This window comes from Sprattus sprattus, assembly GCF_963457725.1.
Source record: "Sprattus sprattus genome assembly, chromosome: 18".
Taxonomy (NCBI): domain Eukaryota; kingdom Metazoa; phylum Chordata; class Actinopteri; order Clupeiformes; family Clupeidae; genus Sprattus; species Sprattus sprattus.
Window position 1 is genome coordinate 5236388 of NC_137916.1, and position 19307 is coordinate 5255694.

At 40.1% G+C, this 19307-nt stretch overlaps 2 protein-coding genes across 2 annotated transcripts; one reads left to right on the forward strand and one right to left on the reverse strand.

Moving 5' to 3' along the window:
- Window positions 1-241: 241 nt before the first annotated feature.
- foxr1 (forkhead box R1) lies at window positions 242-3954 on the forward strand (the record flags this gene model as incomplete). Its single annotated transcript, XM_080856115.1, has 6 exons — window positions 242-362; window positions 447-548; window positions 683-897; window positions 2453-2739; window positions 3582-3814; window positions 3926-3954. The coding sequence occupies 6 exons, from the start codon at window positions 242-244 to the stop codon at window positions 3952-3954; spliced, it is 987 nt and encodes a 328-aa protein (XP_080712241.1).
- Window positions 3955-14599: 10645 nt separating this feature from the next.
- msrb1a (methionine sulfoxide reductase B1a) lies at window positions 14600-19307 on the reverse strand. The gene is made up of 4 exons (XM_080855843.1): window positions 19159-19307; window positions 18621-18763; window positions 18394-18508; window positions 14600-15003 (listed from the first exon to the last, which is right to left on the reverse strand). The coding sequence occupies exons 1-4, from the start codon at window positions 19211-19213 to the stop codon at window positions 14993-14995; spliced, it is 324 nt and encodes a 107-aa protein (XP_080711969.1). The 5' UTR covers window positions 19214-19307; the 3' UTR covers window positions 14600-14992.

The window sequence follows — 19307 nt, forward strand, 5'->3', positions numbered from 1 at the left end:
GATTCCTGAATTAGCAAATTAGCGTACTACATTTACGGAAGATGGATTTGAAGCTCCGTTTTTCACGCAGCGTGTTTTCCCAGATATTTCAGTTGCAGGTGGTCCATATTACGGTCACCTTGTGCAGGCTGCCAATTATCCACACCTGCCTAAGTTTAGCCCCATGTCGGCCAACGACAGCCTCTTATAATTCAAATGAAAGCTTGTGGCAGCAGGCGGTGTTGCTGCAAGACGGAAAACAATGTGTTTGCGCTTTGAAAATATGGATAGGTTTTTTGACCTTCATCTGACCACTGGTCTGACCGACTGGGATATTAATGAAGAAATCAATCTGACCACAACCACAGATCAGTATCATCAAGGTAGAGAATAGTAGGTGTAAAACTCTTGCATTTAAATAGAGCAGAGGTTAACATTAGATTTCATGTGTATTTGCCTTAATATAGATGGCCAACGCAATGAGTACTTGATGCAGTGGCATTATGCAAGAATGTCACGAAGAACTTCATCAGCTGAACTTCCATGCCAATATTCAAAGCAATCAGATGGTGAGTTGATCAACTACCTAAGGAGGATGTGACATTATATAATAGGTTAACCAGCCCTGCGTTATACTGAATTGCCATAAAACATCCCTCAGTGTTTTGTCCTTTTTATTTATATTTTAATTATATTTTTGCAGAAAATGACATTGAGCCAAATCTATGGCTTATTGTTAATCCCAATTTGGTATGTCCTATGCATCCAAGACAGACTCCGACTAAGGCTTCTGTGGGTTCACCAAACATAGATAACCCATTCATCAACACTCAACTGCCTTACGAGCCCCTGACTCCAGTCTCACCTGAGCTTCTTGACGGGTCTTTAAAGGACACTTTCTTCACCAGTAAACACATGGTAAAAATATCACCAAAGAGGTGATGTATTTTGGTTTATTTTTGTCAGGACGGAAAACTCCTAGTGGAATTCAAGTGGGAATTGCTTCTGTGGTTTCTTAACGCTTAACGCTCTGTCATAAGCACCTGTGGTTTAACCTATATGGAGAGGGGTGTAAGATGACCCACCACCTGTATCTGGGCATCCATACACATATTTGTCATGTGACCCTTAATTAAGTTAAAATTTTCCTTTTCATCTTGCTGTTGAAGAAAAAGTTGGTAAAGTGGTAAGAACATTTTCTCACAAAAAAAAAAAAAAAACAGTTTTGCCTGTCAAAGATTTTTGGTATATCAGATATAACCACATCTCACATCCAGTAAGTAATTTATCTCAATATTTTTGTTTTTAAATTAGATATGTTGACAAGCTGGCAGTGTGTAAAACCGGTGATTCATCTTTTCCCTTCATGTTTACATTTACATTCAATCCATTCAAATAGTCGTTGCACCCTTACATTGAATAACTGACATTATATTTAATATTTTAGATGGCGCATAACCGCTGTCGCGTCTCATAATTACAGAATAAAAACAGATCCGTAGAAATGTGCTTGTAGCCCAAGTTTTTGTTTGGATGACGGAGAAACATTGTTGTTTTGTCATTCTGAATAGCATCTTCCATGCATATGTGACATATTAGTGTTTATGCTTAAACGTTTCTGAGTGTACCCGATATTCAGAACATGATTCAGTTATGATTTTGTTACATTATGGGCTTAAAGGACCAACATACAAATAATCGGTGGATATTTCTTGGAAAAAGTTTTGTGGATAAAGTTTTTATTCAATTTAAGATTTCCATGTCTGTTTCTAATCCTAGAGACTTGGCAAACCATCTTTAGGTTTAGGGCTGTCAACAAATTGGTTGTAATATTTATTTCATGAACACCAATAACATCAGCGGAATGGAGGATTTAATTGTTAATAATTATATTCAAAATTATACTTTTAAAATCTAGTTAATTCAATATTTAGCAACTGTTTCCTCAGATGGCTGCATCAACTTAACCGTTACATGGGGCAAGTTGAGTGACAACCAATTTTAGTAGTACCAGAGCCTTTTTTTTTTAAGTAGCACAGAATTTGTTCTCTGAATGCCAGGAGGGAGTCATGCCAAGCCTCTGAGGGACCCGACTTGGCAGGATTCAGAAGAACCCAATGAAGTATTCTTGACTTTAAGAAACACCCCTTGTCTCATTGTAAGGTTGGGAAATAGGCCTAGTAGTTCCGGTTTTCAGACGTTTTAGCAGCGTACCCACTGAACCCAAGCTTCTTTTTAACACAGCAATCGTGTTTAATCTAGCGCACAACAGCATGCAAAACTTTAAGTAGTACAGTTAGAACTCATCTATGCCCTTTAAAAATGATCTGGTACAGTTCTAAAGCGCAACAATGCTAGCCAAATGCTAACCAGCAAAGCAATTGCCCACAGAAGTTTGGCCTTTTGTATTGTGTTGTAATTCCTATGCAATGAGTGTTTATTGTATTAAACACTGGGAGTTCACCCCCCTCAGGTGTCTGATGACGAGTCCTCGGCAGAGTTGGAGATCTGCCGGAAGGTCAAAGTCACACGGAAGACCAGAGTGCCGAAGGAGAGCGAGAGGGTGCGCCGGCCCAACCAGACTAGGGGCAGGGGCCGTGGCAGACCCCCACGACGTGAGCATAAAGAAAGTGACAGCTTTGACTTCAGAGCCTGGGCTTGGCCTCGACCTCCAGTCAATTACTGCCTTCTCATTGCAATGGCCCTCGGCAGCAGTCGCACTGGGAGCCTGAATGTTCAGCAAATCTACAGTTTCACCAGGTGACTAACAGAAGATGTTTTAATTTTGCAAGATTCAGACAGAAATAGATAGAGAGAGAACTTTATCTCCAAAGGGAAATGTCAGTGTTTCGGCAACATTTCACATAAATGACAAACGTACACAATGAGATGGGTTTAAAAGACAGAACACATAATAATTCATGCACACAGTACTATTGTACTAGAATGTTTTTTTATATAAAAATTGAATTGAACTTTAAGGCAAAATATTGCTGTTTATGTGAAATATTAATTGTAACCTGTGCATTGTGCATTGCCACTCAAAGGAGTCATCTCCTCTCCCTACCCAGAGGGGACTCATTATAGATGGCTATTGAGCTGTGCAGGAATGACCTCCTGTGACGGTCCTTATTGCTGCGGGGCCGAAATAACCTCTGACTGGAGATACTTTGTTGTCTGACCAGTAGGTTGTTTAGAGGGTGTGTAGTGTTGTCTGACCAGTAGGTTGTGTAGAGGGTGTGTTGTGTTATCTGACCAGTAGGTTGTGTAGAGGGTGTGTAGTGTTGTCCATTCTGTTGAGCATCATGTGCAACATCCTTCTCTCCCCAACTGCTCTGCGGTCCCCAGCACAGAACCAGCCTTCTTTATCGGTTTGTTCAGGTGCTTAAGAGTCACTGGCTCCGATGCTGCTGCTCCAACAGATTCACTGGTCTCCAATGAATATTCCTCAAAGTTTAGTTAAGCATTAATTATAATTAGGCATAAAACCATGTCTGCTGCTATCTGAAATCAGTGGCTTTGGATACTGTAGTTGTTTTTTGTTCATTTACCCCATTCAATCCATTCCTATGCTTTTAGTTTGATTCCTCTCTCTGCTCCAGGGAGCACTTCCCCTTCTTCCAGACTGCCCCTGACGGCTGGAAGAACACCATCCGTCACAACCTGTGCTTCAGCACCAGCTTCAAGAAGACGCCCCAGCAGGTGTCCAGCGGAGGGGAGCGCAAGTCCTGTCTGTGGCACCTGACTCCAGACGGGCGCGTGCGCCATCGCAACGAAATCCAAACACTCTCCCGCGATGCAGTCGAACAGCTTACGAGAAGCATGAAATACCCAGGTGAGCAAAAGGAATGTTGTGCTGGTGCTGAATCTTCCAGGTTTAGCAATATTGGCTTGAGGGATGAGTTTGAAGATGGAAGAATGACCCAATTTGTGTTTCTGTCTCTAGATTTGATCCAGGACCTGCTAGACCTCTGATCAACATCTTCCTGTCTGTCCTGGTTATTGTTGACATCAATTGTCCAACTTTCTTTACAGGAAGAAAATATTTCTTTTTCATTCAACACATCTTGTGCTTGTCTATCTCAGAAAATGTTGAATGTTTTGTGTTCTGTATGTTTTCTTTTTTCTACAGTTGTACAGTGTACTGATTTAAGTTTGCAATGTATGTATAAAAACTATATAATTGATGTTGATGAAGCAACTTGAATGGACATAATTTAATTGAGAACTGTTCACATAAAAAAAATCCTGTTTTTAATCTCCCTACTGTATGAAACACTTTTCTCATTCTGCTGCTCTGTTTCATGTTTAATTCATCTTTGGCTTTGAGAAGGAAGATAAAAGGGAGGAAGAAACTGTAAAGCTCTCTTTCTCTCCCCAGCTCTGGTTTCCTGTTAGACCATGACCTTGACTCTGCAGCATTGAAGCTGGACAGCAGAGGCAGGCACAGAAAAATCAATGGGAATAGCATGAGGAATTGAAAAGGCATTATGTTTGTGTGATTCACTTTAAAGCTTAAATAAAAGCATTTCTGTCCATATCTCAAAGGCATAGACCAAAGCCAAAATAGACAAACGTCTGAGAACATGACCATCCGTGGTTTGATAACTTTGAAACCTTGAGAGATAAAGTTGTAAGAAGTCACATTTTTGTCTGTGTGATCTGACGTGGAACTAAAGTGTGGAGACGTCCATCTCAAATGAGAAACTTGTGGCACTTCCTTAAGCTACATGTTTTAACCATAGTATCTATGGTTGGTGGTGTCTCGACCAGGGCAACGCGCTCCTCTGTCTCCGAATCTGCCCACCACAACTTAAAACTGCCCTTGGAGCTGAATGGATTGGATTTCTGCTCTGAAGATTCCCATTCACACATTGCCTTTGTGCATATTCTCAGATGTTAGATGTTTGCATCGCTGACATTCTTGCTTTGAGCCCCTGAAACATACCTGGGCATCATGTTTGAGTGCAGCATTTCAGGCTGTTTGTCAACGTGGCCAGGCAACAAAACAACAACAAAATTACAAAACATTATCGCAGACAATTGCCTGAATACTGCAGTGTCCTGAAAGTTGTTGACCTTCTAGGTTTTGTGTTGAAGGGAAATCACATTGTCCCAGTTTATAGGAACTGTTTACTGTTCCATCATCAGTATGCAGAGACAGATGTTTGGCTCCAGTAAAAATGTACCTTGTGTCAGCTCTCTACCACACATGGACCACAGCCCCCCAAACACAACATCCACGCAATGGGCCCATAATGTGTGTGTGTGTGTGTTTGCATGTTGTGGATGGATGGGATGTATGTGATCAATTTCACTAAGCTTCGTCCAGCAACTAACTAGGTATCATACCCAAAGGCCTCAATCCCTTGAAATTTAAAATTCAGGGCATGGGAATGCAAATTATGTCTGTTCCCTTGCACAAGATTGTGCTGAGTTCTGATCTTGTGCAGGGTGAAGTAATTGTGGGTGTTCGTCAGGCGTTGCCTGTGCCAGGAGTGCACGTAATTCTGGGTAACATGGTGGCTGGGCACCGGGTATGGCCAAGCGGGCCACCACCACTGGCAGGATTAACTGAGGAAATGGATGCCACTAAAAAAGATGACTGTGTCTCAGAGTTTCTGGAGGGCTTCACTGAGGTTTTCAGCGCGAAAAGTAGCGAAAAATCAGTGAAGTCTCCGAAAATCGGAATGGGTGTAGCAGGATTCACCGTGTTTTCCCTTTTTGTTGGAATAAACCTGTTTTTCGAGAAAGCCCTCCTTGAAATAGTAAATCTATTATTTATTACAGGGTTATCAGTTGGCATCGGCCCGGAACGCACCTTCATATTCTCCTGTCAAAAGAATAAAAGAAAAGTCACCAGTTTCTTCCTTGGGGCTGTATTAGGTATATTGATCGGATGGGCCTTTATTGGTTTGGATGTAAAGATTGTTGGCTTCCTTTTGTTATACAAGGGTTTCACCTCTTGCAATGTGCTGAAGAGAGATGTCAAAATTACACGGACTTATGCGTGTCCTGCGCCCCAGGGGTGGGGGGGATATGTGGAATGGTTGTTGTTTGCTTACTACATGTGTATCTCTCCTCTCCTGTCTCTTCCCCTGTCCCTCTTAGACTGCTTTTTCAGGCCCTGGAATTGCTGAGGGGCAGTAGGTTGTGCGACTGGTGAGCTGGATGATTGTTGAGCGTGTGAGTGAATAATGAAGAGGTGAATTGGATGTTTTAGGTAAATGGGGTTTTGATTGTGCAGAATCCCACCTAGGTGGGCTTCTGTCTTAAGGGGGGGGATGTTACGACCCGGATCTAGGCCCCGCCCCCCATGATTGCATGCCTGTTCTGTCTGTCTATCTTTAACCAGGTGATTGGAAACAGGTGTAGCAGAGGATTGCAAGCAGGTGGATGCTTGATTGGATGGGCTACAAAAGCCCTGATCAGGTGGAAGATGGGAGAGCTTTTGGTCTTCCCTTCAGGCTAGCTTTACACGACAACGATCTGAACGCAAACCGCAAAAGTGGCGTTGCGTTCCCACTTTTTAATTTGCGTTAAGACGAGAGTCTTTGGGTGGAAATCTGCATGCAGACGGTGACGCAAAAGTGTGTGAAATTGAACTTAACGGTGCAGACGTGGAGGTAGGCCTACCTACTGCAGGATGTATATCCTGTCCATTCTATTCCACTATGGCTATTTTAACGCGATTGGGTGCTTATTTATTTATTCATTCACTTACTTTTGCAGTGTTCGTGTACATTTACATTTAGTCATTTAGCAGACGCCTTTGGCCAAAGCGACGTAGGCTACAAGGGATAGAACAGACAAGCTTCGAGACCTAGTGTAATTAATGCACCTTCTCTGTTCTGTTTTATCTGTGATTACTCGGCTTATTTTCTGAAATGACTCCTGGATAGATATCAAAGCAGCTTGAATCTCCGACTGATGGAAATAATCCGACATGTTTGTTGTTGTTTGGCTGTATCCACATGGATATGATGTCAACGCGTATGCGAGGATAGCCAGCGTGAGCAGCTCAGAGCACACTTTTGCGTTTTCAACCCTTTAGACGGGAACGCGACGGTGGAGCGTTTTTAAGATTTCCACTCTGGAGGGTGGGTTCATTTTTTTGCGTTTTTAAGCCCCAAAAACGCTGTCACCGTCTAAACAAAAGGCACATCTGATAAAATATTTTGTCGGTTTCACCCGGGAGCGTTGTCGTGTAAAGCCACCCTCAGTTGGTGTTCGTTGGTCGTGGATAGAGTTTGGAGTTTGGAGTATCGTTGGATTGTGGATTATCGTCGTTTGTTTATATTACCATTGCACTGACTTTACACAACACCTTTTGTTTCTCTTCACAACCCTGACGTTCACCACACATTTACCTATAATTATTAGATACCGCTTATAATTGTAATCATTAATAAATATATATTATACTATTTATCATAAATTCTGCGTGGCCTCCCCTTTGTGTTCGGGCATTGAGCCATGCTCGTTACAGTAGGAAATGGGTAGCAGCAACAAATCTGATGAATCAGTAGGCTTCAGCAGACAACAGCCATGTAATCTAATTTGTTACAGTTTTTTACACTTGCTAAAACACGTTCTTGAAACAGTCACTCATTTTCTCTAAACTCTAAACACAAAACCTCATCTTCAAGCACTATTTACAAAACCTCTGAATCCTCTTGCAAAATGAAACTTTCGCCTCAAAACAGTTTTACCTGTGCTCAAAATCAAACACTGCTCTCAAATCATAAACAAATTGATCAAAATGATATACACTTTCAAGCAGTCAGTAAACAATACACCAAAAAATAGAAAACACACTGTTCAAAACATATAGTTCTCAGGGAGAAGTACATTTTTAATCTCAAAACTAATTTCATATTTATCCATCATTGTCTTTTGATGAACGATGTTGATGAATGTTCTCATACATGTTCTCATAGTAGCTATACAAATGTATTACTAGAAATTACCACTCTGCTTTGCTCTAATTTTTGGTGGTTCTTTCTCCTCCTTATACCCCTATAGTACTGTACCCTGCATCTCACTACTCACAACTCACTCTTGTTCTTTGTTGATATGAACCTGCAACCAGTCAAAATCTATTGAGCAGTCAATACTGTTACTGTACAAAGCAAAACAAATACAAAGCACAATGTTCAGGATCAGACACCTTGTTTATTGTACATTACTGTATACAGCCTACAATGAATTGTACAAAAGGGACAAAAATCAAAGGAGTAAACATGTCAAGGTGCTTCATCTTGTCTTTGGGTTGGGTCAGGCCAGAGCACTTCATCGACGTCACACGCAATGTTTTCTCGCCTGAGGCAACGGGGGAAGAAGCCTCTTGTGTGCCGTATCCAACCCTGGCACGATTCCTCACCTATATCACCACAGGCTAATCCCATTGCTTCCAGCAGATTAACTCTGGTGTAAGGTTGTCTATCATAGACTTTCCAACGCCATGAGGAGAAAAACTCCTCAATGGCATTAAGGAAAGGCGAGTATGGAGGGAGGAACAATTGCATAAATTGACCATTCAGTTTGAACCATTCCCTTATCAAAGCAGCTCGGTGGAAACTTACATTGTCCAACACTATAACGTAGGTGGGCATGGGATTCTCATTTACTAGTAGCTCTTGACCCTGCTGCTCTTGGACTCGCTGCTGAAATAAAATATCTCTTAAATTTCCCAGAAATGTAAGGAGATGCTGGGTGTTATATGGCCCTAGTCAGTGTGGACACATGTGTCCAATTTCCGATTTCAGTCCGATTTAAATTGGATATTGGACACATGTGTCTCCCCAGAACTAGATTCATTGTGTCCGACTTGAGTCCCACTGGACTCCGATGTAAACCCCTGGACACACGATTCGATTCCGCTGGTAATTGGACTGGGCGCGCATGTGTCTCTCGTATCTGATTCAAATTGGACAACAACAACTTTTGCACGTGCTTGAGATCGTACCCACAGACATATAAATGCATCATATATAATGTATATGATATGATAAACGCTCAGTTCTTGTGCTCCCTCTCATTCACGTTGAAATACTGAAAGCGAAACTGAAACTTTGAAACTGGAACGCAACTGTTTGGGACAGAACGCTAATTCAGTGAACAAATATTTTCATATTACTTTCCACCAGTTGTTAGTCATGTAATCCATTCATATCGATGTGAATCAATCAATACTAATACAACTTTAACTGTGGTGTGTTTTTGTTTCATTTCACAACGTATTTACTGTATAATCAACGGTAGCAGATGTAAACATTCCGCATTTGATTTGAACTGACACGGCCAAGATCTAGATTGGTCACTGCCATGTGCTTTGAGATAGAGCAGTTAACCCCCCATGGAGACCCCATGGAGAGAATTGGATGGGATCGGAGTGCTGCCATCGTGTGCCCGCACTGAGTAGTGTTACATGCTGATGTAAAACACCATGATTGCTGATAGCAGCACAGATTGCGTCATTGCCACCTCGTTGACCAGGTACTTCAACAATTGCCCGCTGTCCAAGCACATTTCGGCCTCTCCTTCTCCTCTTTGTCAGGTTGAAGCCTGCTTCATCCAGAAATATAAGCTCATGGGGTCTTTCCAATGATTCCAGGTCAAATATTGTCTGTGTGGGAATACAACATAATGTATACATTACTGTATACAATTCTACATGTAGAATTATGTAAGTTGTACAGAGACAGTGCTATATTGTAGAGTTCAATTAGGCCTACTGTATGCACTTCTGATTCATATACATTGTATGTACTAAAGAGTACAGAAATGTCATTCCAAGGGCGTAGGTTTGCATAGGGTTGGTAGGGACTAGTCACGACCAAAGTTTGGGAAAGACAAAAAAGTCCCTACCAATATTTTGTTAATTTGAGAAAATTATTTTGCACAATATATTTGCAAACTCATTCGTATTATTATCAATACAATGTTCGTCGCCCAGAAGAGTTAGACATACATTTCTAAGTTTTCCAATGCGCCTGTGAGACAAGATGCTGTCATTTAATTGGCTGAAGTGGCAGTCAGAAACACTACATGAATCCTGAAAGAGTGCTGCTAGTAGGTACGGTAAGCTACTAAATTCGCCAGGAAATAATAACGCCTCATATCAGTATTTCGTTTGGTCTCAGCATTGATATTTTGACCCTTTTGTGCTCTGAAAAGCCACCTAAAAAGAAAAGAGATGCCAGAAGTTTTTTTCCACCCATAGAGCTATCAAAAAGCCCAGGTCACTGTTAGTTAGCTAGTCGGAAAACTACCCACATTGCGAAGCTGCTAACCCTAAATCGCCACCCATTGTACAATGGAAAGATGTTTTGAAAGTTGTTGTGTAGGGCATGAAACTTTAGCTTGCATTACATCTCGTCTTGTTGAAGCCAGAAGGATAAGCTACCCTACCCTGTTTAGACAATTTTACCCATGAATGTAATCAATCACACTGGCTATTTTGAGAATACATGTTATACTTGAAGGTAGTAAAAAGGTGCAATAAATTGGGATGCCCAAATGTATGTAGCATATAATTCATGACTACATTATTTCATTGCACTGCAATCCAGATGATGTAGGTTTAGTACAGCTCCATAAAACCTTAACCATTTACCCACATATTACAAAATACAAATTAATTTCAGAACAAACAAATGCACTGCATGTACTTATCATTAGGTCATTTTGTTCATTAAGGCAATATTTTGAAATGCATTCAGGAAACTAAGAAATCCAGTGCAGGTTGAGGAAGAAGCAGCTGGACCATCAGGGCTTGAGATGAGGTCTTACTCATGTTTGGGATATCCAAAAAGGACAACAAAAACATGTGATGTCAAGAAATGTGGAGAACGTTTAGTTTTTTATTTAAACTAAGGGTTTATTATTCTTATTATGTTTAAATCAGTTCCAAGTTCCACAAGTAAGTACACAAATGTTAATATAATCTAATAAAGTTTGTCTGTTAAATATAACATCAACTACATTTTTCAATTTATGGTGGGGGTGGGGGGGTCTGCCGGGCAGTGTCCCTACCAATGCTGAGACCAAACCTACGCCCTTGTGTCATTCACATAGAATGTGGCAGTACTGTAGACAATCTGGATTACAATACGTAAATGTGTCTGAATGTACACTTACTTGCACATACTGAGCTCGCAGTTCTTTCACCCTGGGTGAGTTGCGCTCAAAAGGTACTCGGTAGACCTGTTTCATCCTCATGCCGTTGCGATGGAGGACACGGTGAATTGTGGATATGCTAACACTTTCAATTCCCTGGAAGTCTGTGTTGCCTAGTATGACTCTTTCTTGGATATCTCTGAGTCAAATTAAATTATTTTGAAGGACCATGCCCACTATAATGGTCTCTTGCTCTGCAGTGAATACAGATGTCCTTCCACCTGCATGTGGCAGCCTTGCAGTTCTAAAAAAAGTAGATGTGCAGTTACAAAAATATTCATGCAGTATAATACATACAGTGATGAACTTCACAAATGTCAATTGAAACCGCTGCAATAGAGAAGTACAGTAAATCTGCAATTACAAAAACACAGTAGTATACTGTACCTGTTCTCTTCTCTGAATGTCTTTACTATGGTGGACACAGAAAATCGGCTCAAATTGGGTTGCACTCTAAGTCCTGCTTCCCTCATTGTCAGTCCATGGACTACAACATGGTCTATAACTGTTGCTCTAATTTCGTCCGATATTGCCACTCTTTGTTTTCCTCTTTGTCCTCCTCTTCCTCTTTGTCCTCCTCTTCCTCTTTCTCCCCCTCCTCCTCTTCCTCCTCGTGCCCCACCTCGCATACGCACTCGTCCTCGTCCTCTCACAATGATTCTTCTATCCATTTCAATACTTTCTCCTTCCTACCTTCATCAACCTGTTTGCTCTCTAAACTGGCTTATATTGGTTGTGTCACATCATTTGACACAAGTGAAATCAATTTTGAGTGGTTGTGTTTAATCAATGACATGTGTTCTCTATTTGTATTTGATTTTTGCCACTTGTGTTTACCAGTATGGATGACATGTGCATTAGAGTGCAGAATGTGTTTTGAGACTGAGAATGTGTTTAGAGTTTTGCTAAAAAGTCTAAGTGAGATCAGCAAATTGTGTTTTACCATGAGAAATAGTTTAAGGTATTGACAACAGACTGCCCAATTAGCTTCATGAGTCCAGGCAACTGAGAACTTTGGTCAGCCAATGGGTTTTAGTGTTTTAGCAAGTGTAAAAAACTGTAACACTAAGGGGCATTCTTGTGTGGAGGATTTGATTCCGTTAAAAGTGGTTAGAAATGAGTAATCTTTGATCACTACTTTTTTCCCTCTACATTACGCCAATAACAAATAACTACTTTTCAATCAATTATATCCAGGCAAGTTCCTTTGGTTTTCTGTGCTAAACCGTGTCCATTGTCTTATGGCTTACAACATGGGTGCAAACGGTAGGCTACGTATTATGCATGTTAGACTAACCCACACCCCATCCTATTTTCTTGGATTCAAGTCACTTCTGACTCAGATTCTTCAAATCATCTGGTTAATAGCAGGGGTCAATTGAATCCCTGTTGTTTCAGTAATCGCACACATTTATCCATCTCAGCATTGACTGCAGACACCGCTCTTATTAATAGGGAGGCACTGATACCCATACCAGTATTGTGTATTGAGCTGATGCTGTCCTCATATATTCAAATTCTACGATACCATGCACCGAACACACTATTTTGTTTAAACAGAATGTTTTGTTTTTGGTTGAAAATAGCCTCCTGTTACACATTTTATGTTCATAATATTATATTTTATTTTGCAACAACCAGAGCGCATCTGATGGGGGGTAAAAAACGGTAGCCAAATTCATCACATTTTGATGGCAATTGTTTTGTTTTTTTTCAAAGTAGAAATACTGCCTTATTAAGTACCCGTACTCCTTATTTAGTACTCTGCATCAGCAAGTACACAAATGCAAGTACTCTTACTGTCCCAGAAAGTGGCATCGGTAGATCCCTATTTATTAATAAGGAGCAAGGACAGATCAGCTTGATAAGCTGTACTAATGTACAGTGGTATATCAACATTCAAGTAAGTATTTATGTTGGTATAGTTCCTAACATTTCCTCAAGTTAGCATCATCCGAAAACCACTAGTATCAAACTTCTGCCAGGGCCTGTATCAGTGCTACACTTTGCAGTGCATTACCACTGCTCATATACCTCACTGCAATGTTCAAGTAATGGATCTGAAGATGTTGTGATCAACCGCACCACCTATTGGTAGAAACAAGTTCCTAGCAACATATAGTATGACATTCCAAACGTTGTTTTGAAAGGGCTTATGAAACAGCAGTGACGAGACTAATAATTTGACCACCAGACGAATTTTTTTTTGAAGACGGTTAAATATTGTATCTGAAATCTACAAAGTCAACTCAATATAGAGTGTGGTCAGACAATTCAAGGGACAATCTCAACCTGACCCAGATTATATTTGGCCCTTTATCCAATATTGCCCTGATTTAAAGAAGAAAAACTCTAATCTCTAAATAAAACTATCAATGTATACACTACACTGTATCTTCCTTAACTTTTGATGTACAAAAATAAATGTACTTTTTGTGAACCTCACAATTTAGTGATTTATTGCAATAGTAATATGAATATTGAAACTAGAAAATGCATTTCCTGAAGGAAATACCAGTGCATGAAATGCAAAAGTTAGGAAAGGAGAAAAAAAGAAAGAAGAGTGAAAGAAGGAAATAAGAAAGGAAAGAAGAGTGGAAGAAGGAAAGAAGAAAGGAAAGAAGAGTGAAGAAAGGAGAGAAGAGAGGATGAAGGAAAGAAGAGTGAAAGAAGGAAAGAAGAAAAGAAAGGAAAGAAGAGTGGAAGAAGAAAAGAAAGAAGAGTGAAGAAAGGAAAGAAGAGTGAAAGAAGGAAATAATAGTTGAAGAAGGAAAGAAGAGTGAAAGAAGGAAAGAAGAAAGGAGAGTGAAGAAAGGAAAGAAAAGTGAAAGAAGGAAAGAAGAAAGGAGAGTGAAGAAAGGAAAGAAAAGTGAAAGAAGGAAAGAAGAGTGGAAGAAGGAAAGAAGAAAGGAAAGAAGAGTGGAAGAAGGAAAGAAGAGTGGAAGAGAAAAAGAGCGAAAATATTGAAAAAAGGAGATAAAAATGGAGTGAAGAAGAGAGATTGAGTGTGAGAGAAAGTAGACTGAGAGGGATAGAGAGAAAGATGGAGAGAAAAAAAAGTAGAGAATGGAAGGTGTCTTAATGTTCCTAGTTACAGTTAAATTGAGAGGGACAGAGAAGAGGTTCCTTTGATTTGGCGCAGCTGTCAGTGAAGCACAGGTGCAAGCCAGTTTAAAGACCCTATTATGATGTCATAATGGCCCAATGTAAGTCAATGGGAAAATTTAGATTCGTTTTTATTTAATATCTTAAAAAGTATAAAGTTTAGAAAAGTGAAAAATACATAGCATAAGTGTCCTTTACAAGACCTACGCGACAAAGTTTGAATGAAGTTTCTACGTTAAGCGGTTCGGGCTGAATTAATCGCAGAAAAAGGTAACAAGAATAAGAAGAAGAAGAAGAAGAAGAAGAAGAAGAAGCCTAGGAATAACAATACAGGGCATTTCATGCACTGTAATAAAGTAAAAGGAGTACTCATACATTTTTCACAGACATAACTGACATCAAACGTATGTCTCTTAAGATTGAGACATAACTTACACCCAAATGCAATATTATGCAATGTCCAAAATCTGTAACTTTAATAGAAATCACTAACATTTTCACTAAATCTTAAATGTAAATGTAAATGCGTTGACTGTTTAAAGCAGGTGTTTGTGGAGCCCGGCGGTCCTGGTTGGGCGGTGAGGCCACTGGTGCATCTGTGTCCTGACCTTCCCGTTCTGGGCTTTAGAACAGTACACGTCATGAAGAGGCCCACCTCCAACCAGCCTGCCCGCCCGCCTCCGTCATACTCCTACAGCATGTTCACCTCCCCCTCACACAGCTCGCCTTACTGGCCGTCTGTTGAAAATGAGAGCAGGTACATCAACAAAGGACAGAAGGCATATTTCACATCATGTGCATCAATAATGAAGTTTAAAGGACAGGAAGGCATATTTCACATCATAGGTATTAATAATAAGCTTCAGGGCTAGACTAGATGCCAGACAGAGAATCCATCGTTAAAAAGTTTAATATTGATCCAAAACTTCTTTCTGAAAATATAACAGAACTCTTCATGTAAAGTTCACCAATGACAAATTGCAATTACACTTGTATTAATGTCTAACTGTACTTGCGCTTCCACTATCGGGGCAATGCGACCTAGAAATCAGGCCAATCTGGTGATTCAAGCAGCGATAACCAAAACAATTTGCGTTTCTGGGCCGATAGCCCAGTAGTAAATAGCCTAAGCCTATTGGTGATAATGTCACCCATCCCGTCAATTTCACAAGTCAGTGGGAAATCGTACAAATATCACTGGAATCATGCGATTCAGTCTGGATGCCAGCCACCTACGACCTCGAGCAGAAGTAGAGAAGAAAAAGAATAGAATGGAAACCGAAGGGGCTGATTGTGTGCTGAATGATCTTCGTTTGCGGAATGAACAGATTCATCAGACTAATGCTAATTGCTGTTTCACTCAATTAAAGCGTATCCTTCATAACATCTATTGCTTAAAACTGTACTGTACTGGGCTGGCATTGTGGGATAGCTGTGTGTTTTATTGAAATACTGTATATTGAGATTTGTTCCACGGGTGTTGGATCATGACACGCACCGTATATGAAATGTTTATTATTACAGTGCATGAAATGCCCTGTATTGTTATTCCTAGGCTTCTTCTTCTTCTTCTTCTTCTTCTTCTTCTTCTTCTTCTTATTCTTGTTACCTTTTTCTGCGATTAATTCAGCCCGAACCACTTAACGTAGAAACTTCATTCAAACTTTGTCGCGTAGGTCTTGTAAACGACACTTATGCTATGTATTTTTCACTTTTCTAAACTTTATACTTTTTAAAATATTAAAGAAAAACGAATATAAATTTCTCCCATTGACTTACATTGGGCCATTATGACATCATAATAGGGTCTTTAAACTGGCTTGCACCTGTGCTTTACTCTGCCGTGCTAAGGCAAAAGACCGTAACTTCAAGTTAGGTCAAAAATGAGTTTTTGACGTATTTGTAAAATATCAGCAGTAATTAAACAAATGTACTGATATTAAATGTACTACTAACATGCCATTATCAAATTAAAGCCAGTGACATCAGTATTTTGGTTGATTTCACGATGTATAGGCTACCGACAGTTAGCATATCAAGCTAGGTAGCATTACCATTAGAATTGCATGGCAGATATGCTAAGCTATCGGGCTATTCCCCCACCCAGTGCCTGTGGCTAGTCCGAAAAAGGTGCATCTAAATCGGGTAACTTCGCTTGGCGAGCGGGGGCATGTGGAGGGGGAAAATGGGCCTCATTCTCTATCGTTCTCTCTCTCTCTCTCTCTCACACACACACAGACACGCACACACACACACACACACACACACACACACCCCAATGGACTGACATAGATGTTTTATGTGTTTCATGTGACAATTCAAGTTCATTGTTTTATGTGCTTAATGTGATAATTCAATGGTGTGTGTGTGTGTGTGTGTGTGATAATCATTGTATTGGTAATTGTGATAAATGAAATAGTATTACTACTGATTAATTAATAGGGTCATTATTCCATTGTTATCATACCACTGAGCTTTAACATAGAAGTTACTGCCTTCTGCCTTAGTATGCTTCACTGACACCTGTGCCAAATCCAAAGAACCTCTTCTCTCTCTGTCCCTCTCAATTTAACTGTAACTAGGAACATTAAGACACCATCCATTCTCTATTTTTTTTTCTCTCCATCTCTCCATCTTTCTCTCTGTCAACTTTCTCTCACACTCAATCTCTCTTCTTCACTCCATTTTTATCTCCTTTTTTCAATATTTTCACTCTCTCTTTATCTCTTCATCCAGAGCCACTCTTGTTCACTCTTCTTTCCTTCTTCCACTCTTCTTTCCTTTCTTATTTTCTTCTTCCATTTTTCTTTCCTTCTTCCACTCTTCTTGCCTTTCTTTTTTCCTTCATCCACTCTTCTTTCCTTCTTCCACTTTTCTTTCTTTTCTTCACTCTTCTTTCCTTCTTTCACTCTTCTTTCTTTCCTTATTTCCTTCTTCCACTCCTCTTTCCTTCCTTCACTCTTCTTTCCTTTCTTCTTTCCTTCTTTCACTCTTCTTTCTTTCCTTATTTCCTTCTTCCACTCTTCTTTCCTTCCTTCACTCTTCTTTCCTTTCTTCTTTCCTTCTTTCACTCTTCTTTCCTTTCTTCTTTCCCTCTTCCACTCTTCTCTCCTTTCTTCGCTCTTCTTTCCTTTTGTCTTTCCTTCTTCCACTCTTCTTGCCTTTCTTTTTTCCTTCATCCACTCTTCTTTCCTTCTTCCACTTTTCTTTCCTTTCTTCACTCTTCTTTCCTTCTTACACTCTTCTTTCCTTTCTTCTTTCCTTCTTTCACTCTTCTTTCTTTTCTTCTTCCTTTCTTAACCTTTGCATTTCATGCACTGGTATTTCCTTCAGGAAATGCATTTTCTAGTTATTATTATTATTATTTATCATTATTCATATTTGGAGGGTTGGAATGCACTACCCAACATTTCATTCATTTGCTGAACTGCATTCATTTCGAAAAGCTGAATATATAAACATTTTTAATGTTTATATTATTTACACACTAGGTTGTGTTTTAAATGGGAATTGATCAATTAAAATGTTTAAACATATATTTCATACTTTTTGAGCAGTGGATGGTGAACATTTTGGGGGAAACTCAATGTGCATTTTCCCTTGTTGATGGGATGTATACTGCATTGTTGAGAGGCACAAATCACTATGCAATGTGCCAATCTGACCAGGTCCTTGCAGACCATCTATCCCCATAAGCAAAATGATGGGTACACAATATGTAAAAGTAGTTTCATGAACCCCATAAACTAAAATGTAGGTGAAAATGATAAATGTTTCTCTCTGCAAGAGTGTCTGTAATTTAATAAATATTTTTTTTGGCTCTGATCCTCTCTTACCTGACTCCACTAACTCCCCCTTGAAACTGCCTCAAGCACCAGTTAACCCCGTTTTCCCCAGGGGTACATGGTGGACCAAAAGCCAGGCATCAAGAAAGCCCCGAGGATACACCCTCAAGTGGAAAACAGGCCTTAGTTGGCACGCACGAGCTCACCGGCATTTTGCCTCGAGAGTGGAAACACGGCAAGTGTTGCCTATGTCAATCATTCACTTTCTCTTTTAAAAAGCACAAGAGAGATCGAAACAGTAATCTTTGAAATTAAACTGTAACATGTGTGTCCAGAAACTCACCTTTAGGGACGAAACGCAGCGAGCTGCTGAATATTCAAAAGCGCGACTGGCCATGTTTAGGTCCGTCGTTCAGAAATTCATGACCGAGTCCATTTCCACACTTTCCACAACGAACCTACATGACAACATATTTCATATTCATGTTCGAATCAAAACCGATGCCTCACATGAATATACATTCTGATTGTAAAGTTTGTCTCGGCTACAAGGAAACAAATGCTGCATACCTTGAAGGCGCCCGACCTCTCCTGTTGCTTGGATAGGCTATTTTCGTGAATGGTTTCAGTGAATGCTGGCCAGGGTGACGAATGCTCGTATTTGGACCTACTTGGGAAAAGCTCATGGCCACACTCCGCGCACACATAGATGCCTGATGGAAAATTCACAAGGACAGTGTAGGGCAACACAAAAACAAGAAGTCACCAGATGACAAAAATCAAAAGGAAAGTTTGTATCAATCCTTAAAATTCCTATAAAGATATGCCTATACGCCTAACAGGGAAGAGCCAACAACTAGGTTTCTATCAGCACTCTTGAATCATTTCATGAATTTATCGTTGACGGATATTTGTTTATTAGCACACAATAGAACGCACACTTAAAGTACACCTTCCAAAACTGATTCAAGTAAGAGCAGGTTGAACAGGCTTGCGTGTTTATCAGATCAAGGGTTAACCTTACGCAAACAACTTTCATAACAGTAAGATGTCCACCAAAAGTTCACTCAACGTCAGCTGTTTACATCGTAGGAGTAATACTACTTACCACTTTCAAAGTGATCTTTGTAGATCTCACCTCCGGAAAATGCGCAAAAAGACATAATTCCAGAGATTTAAGACGTCAAATGTCAATGTTTAAAGGTAGAGATGACTCGAAGAACGAGTGCTCGGTCGTTTCGTTGATCTCTCCGGCTT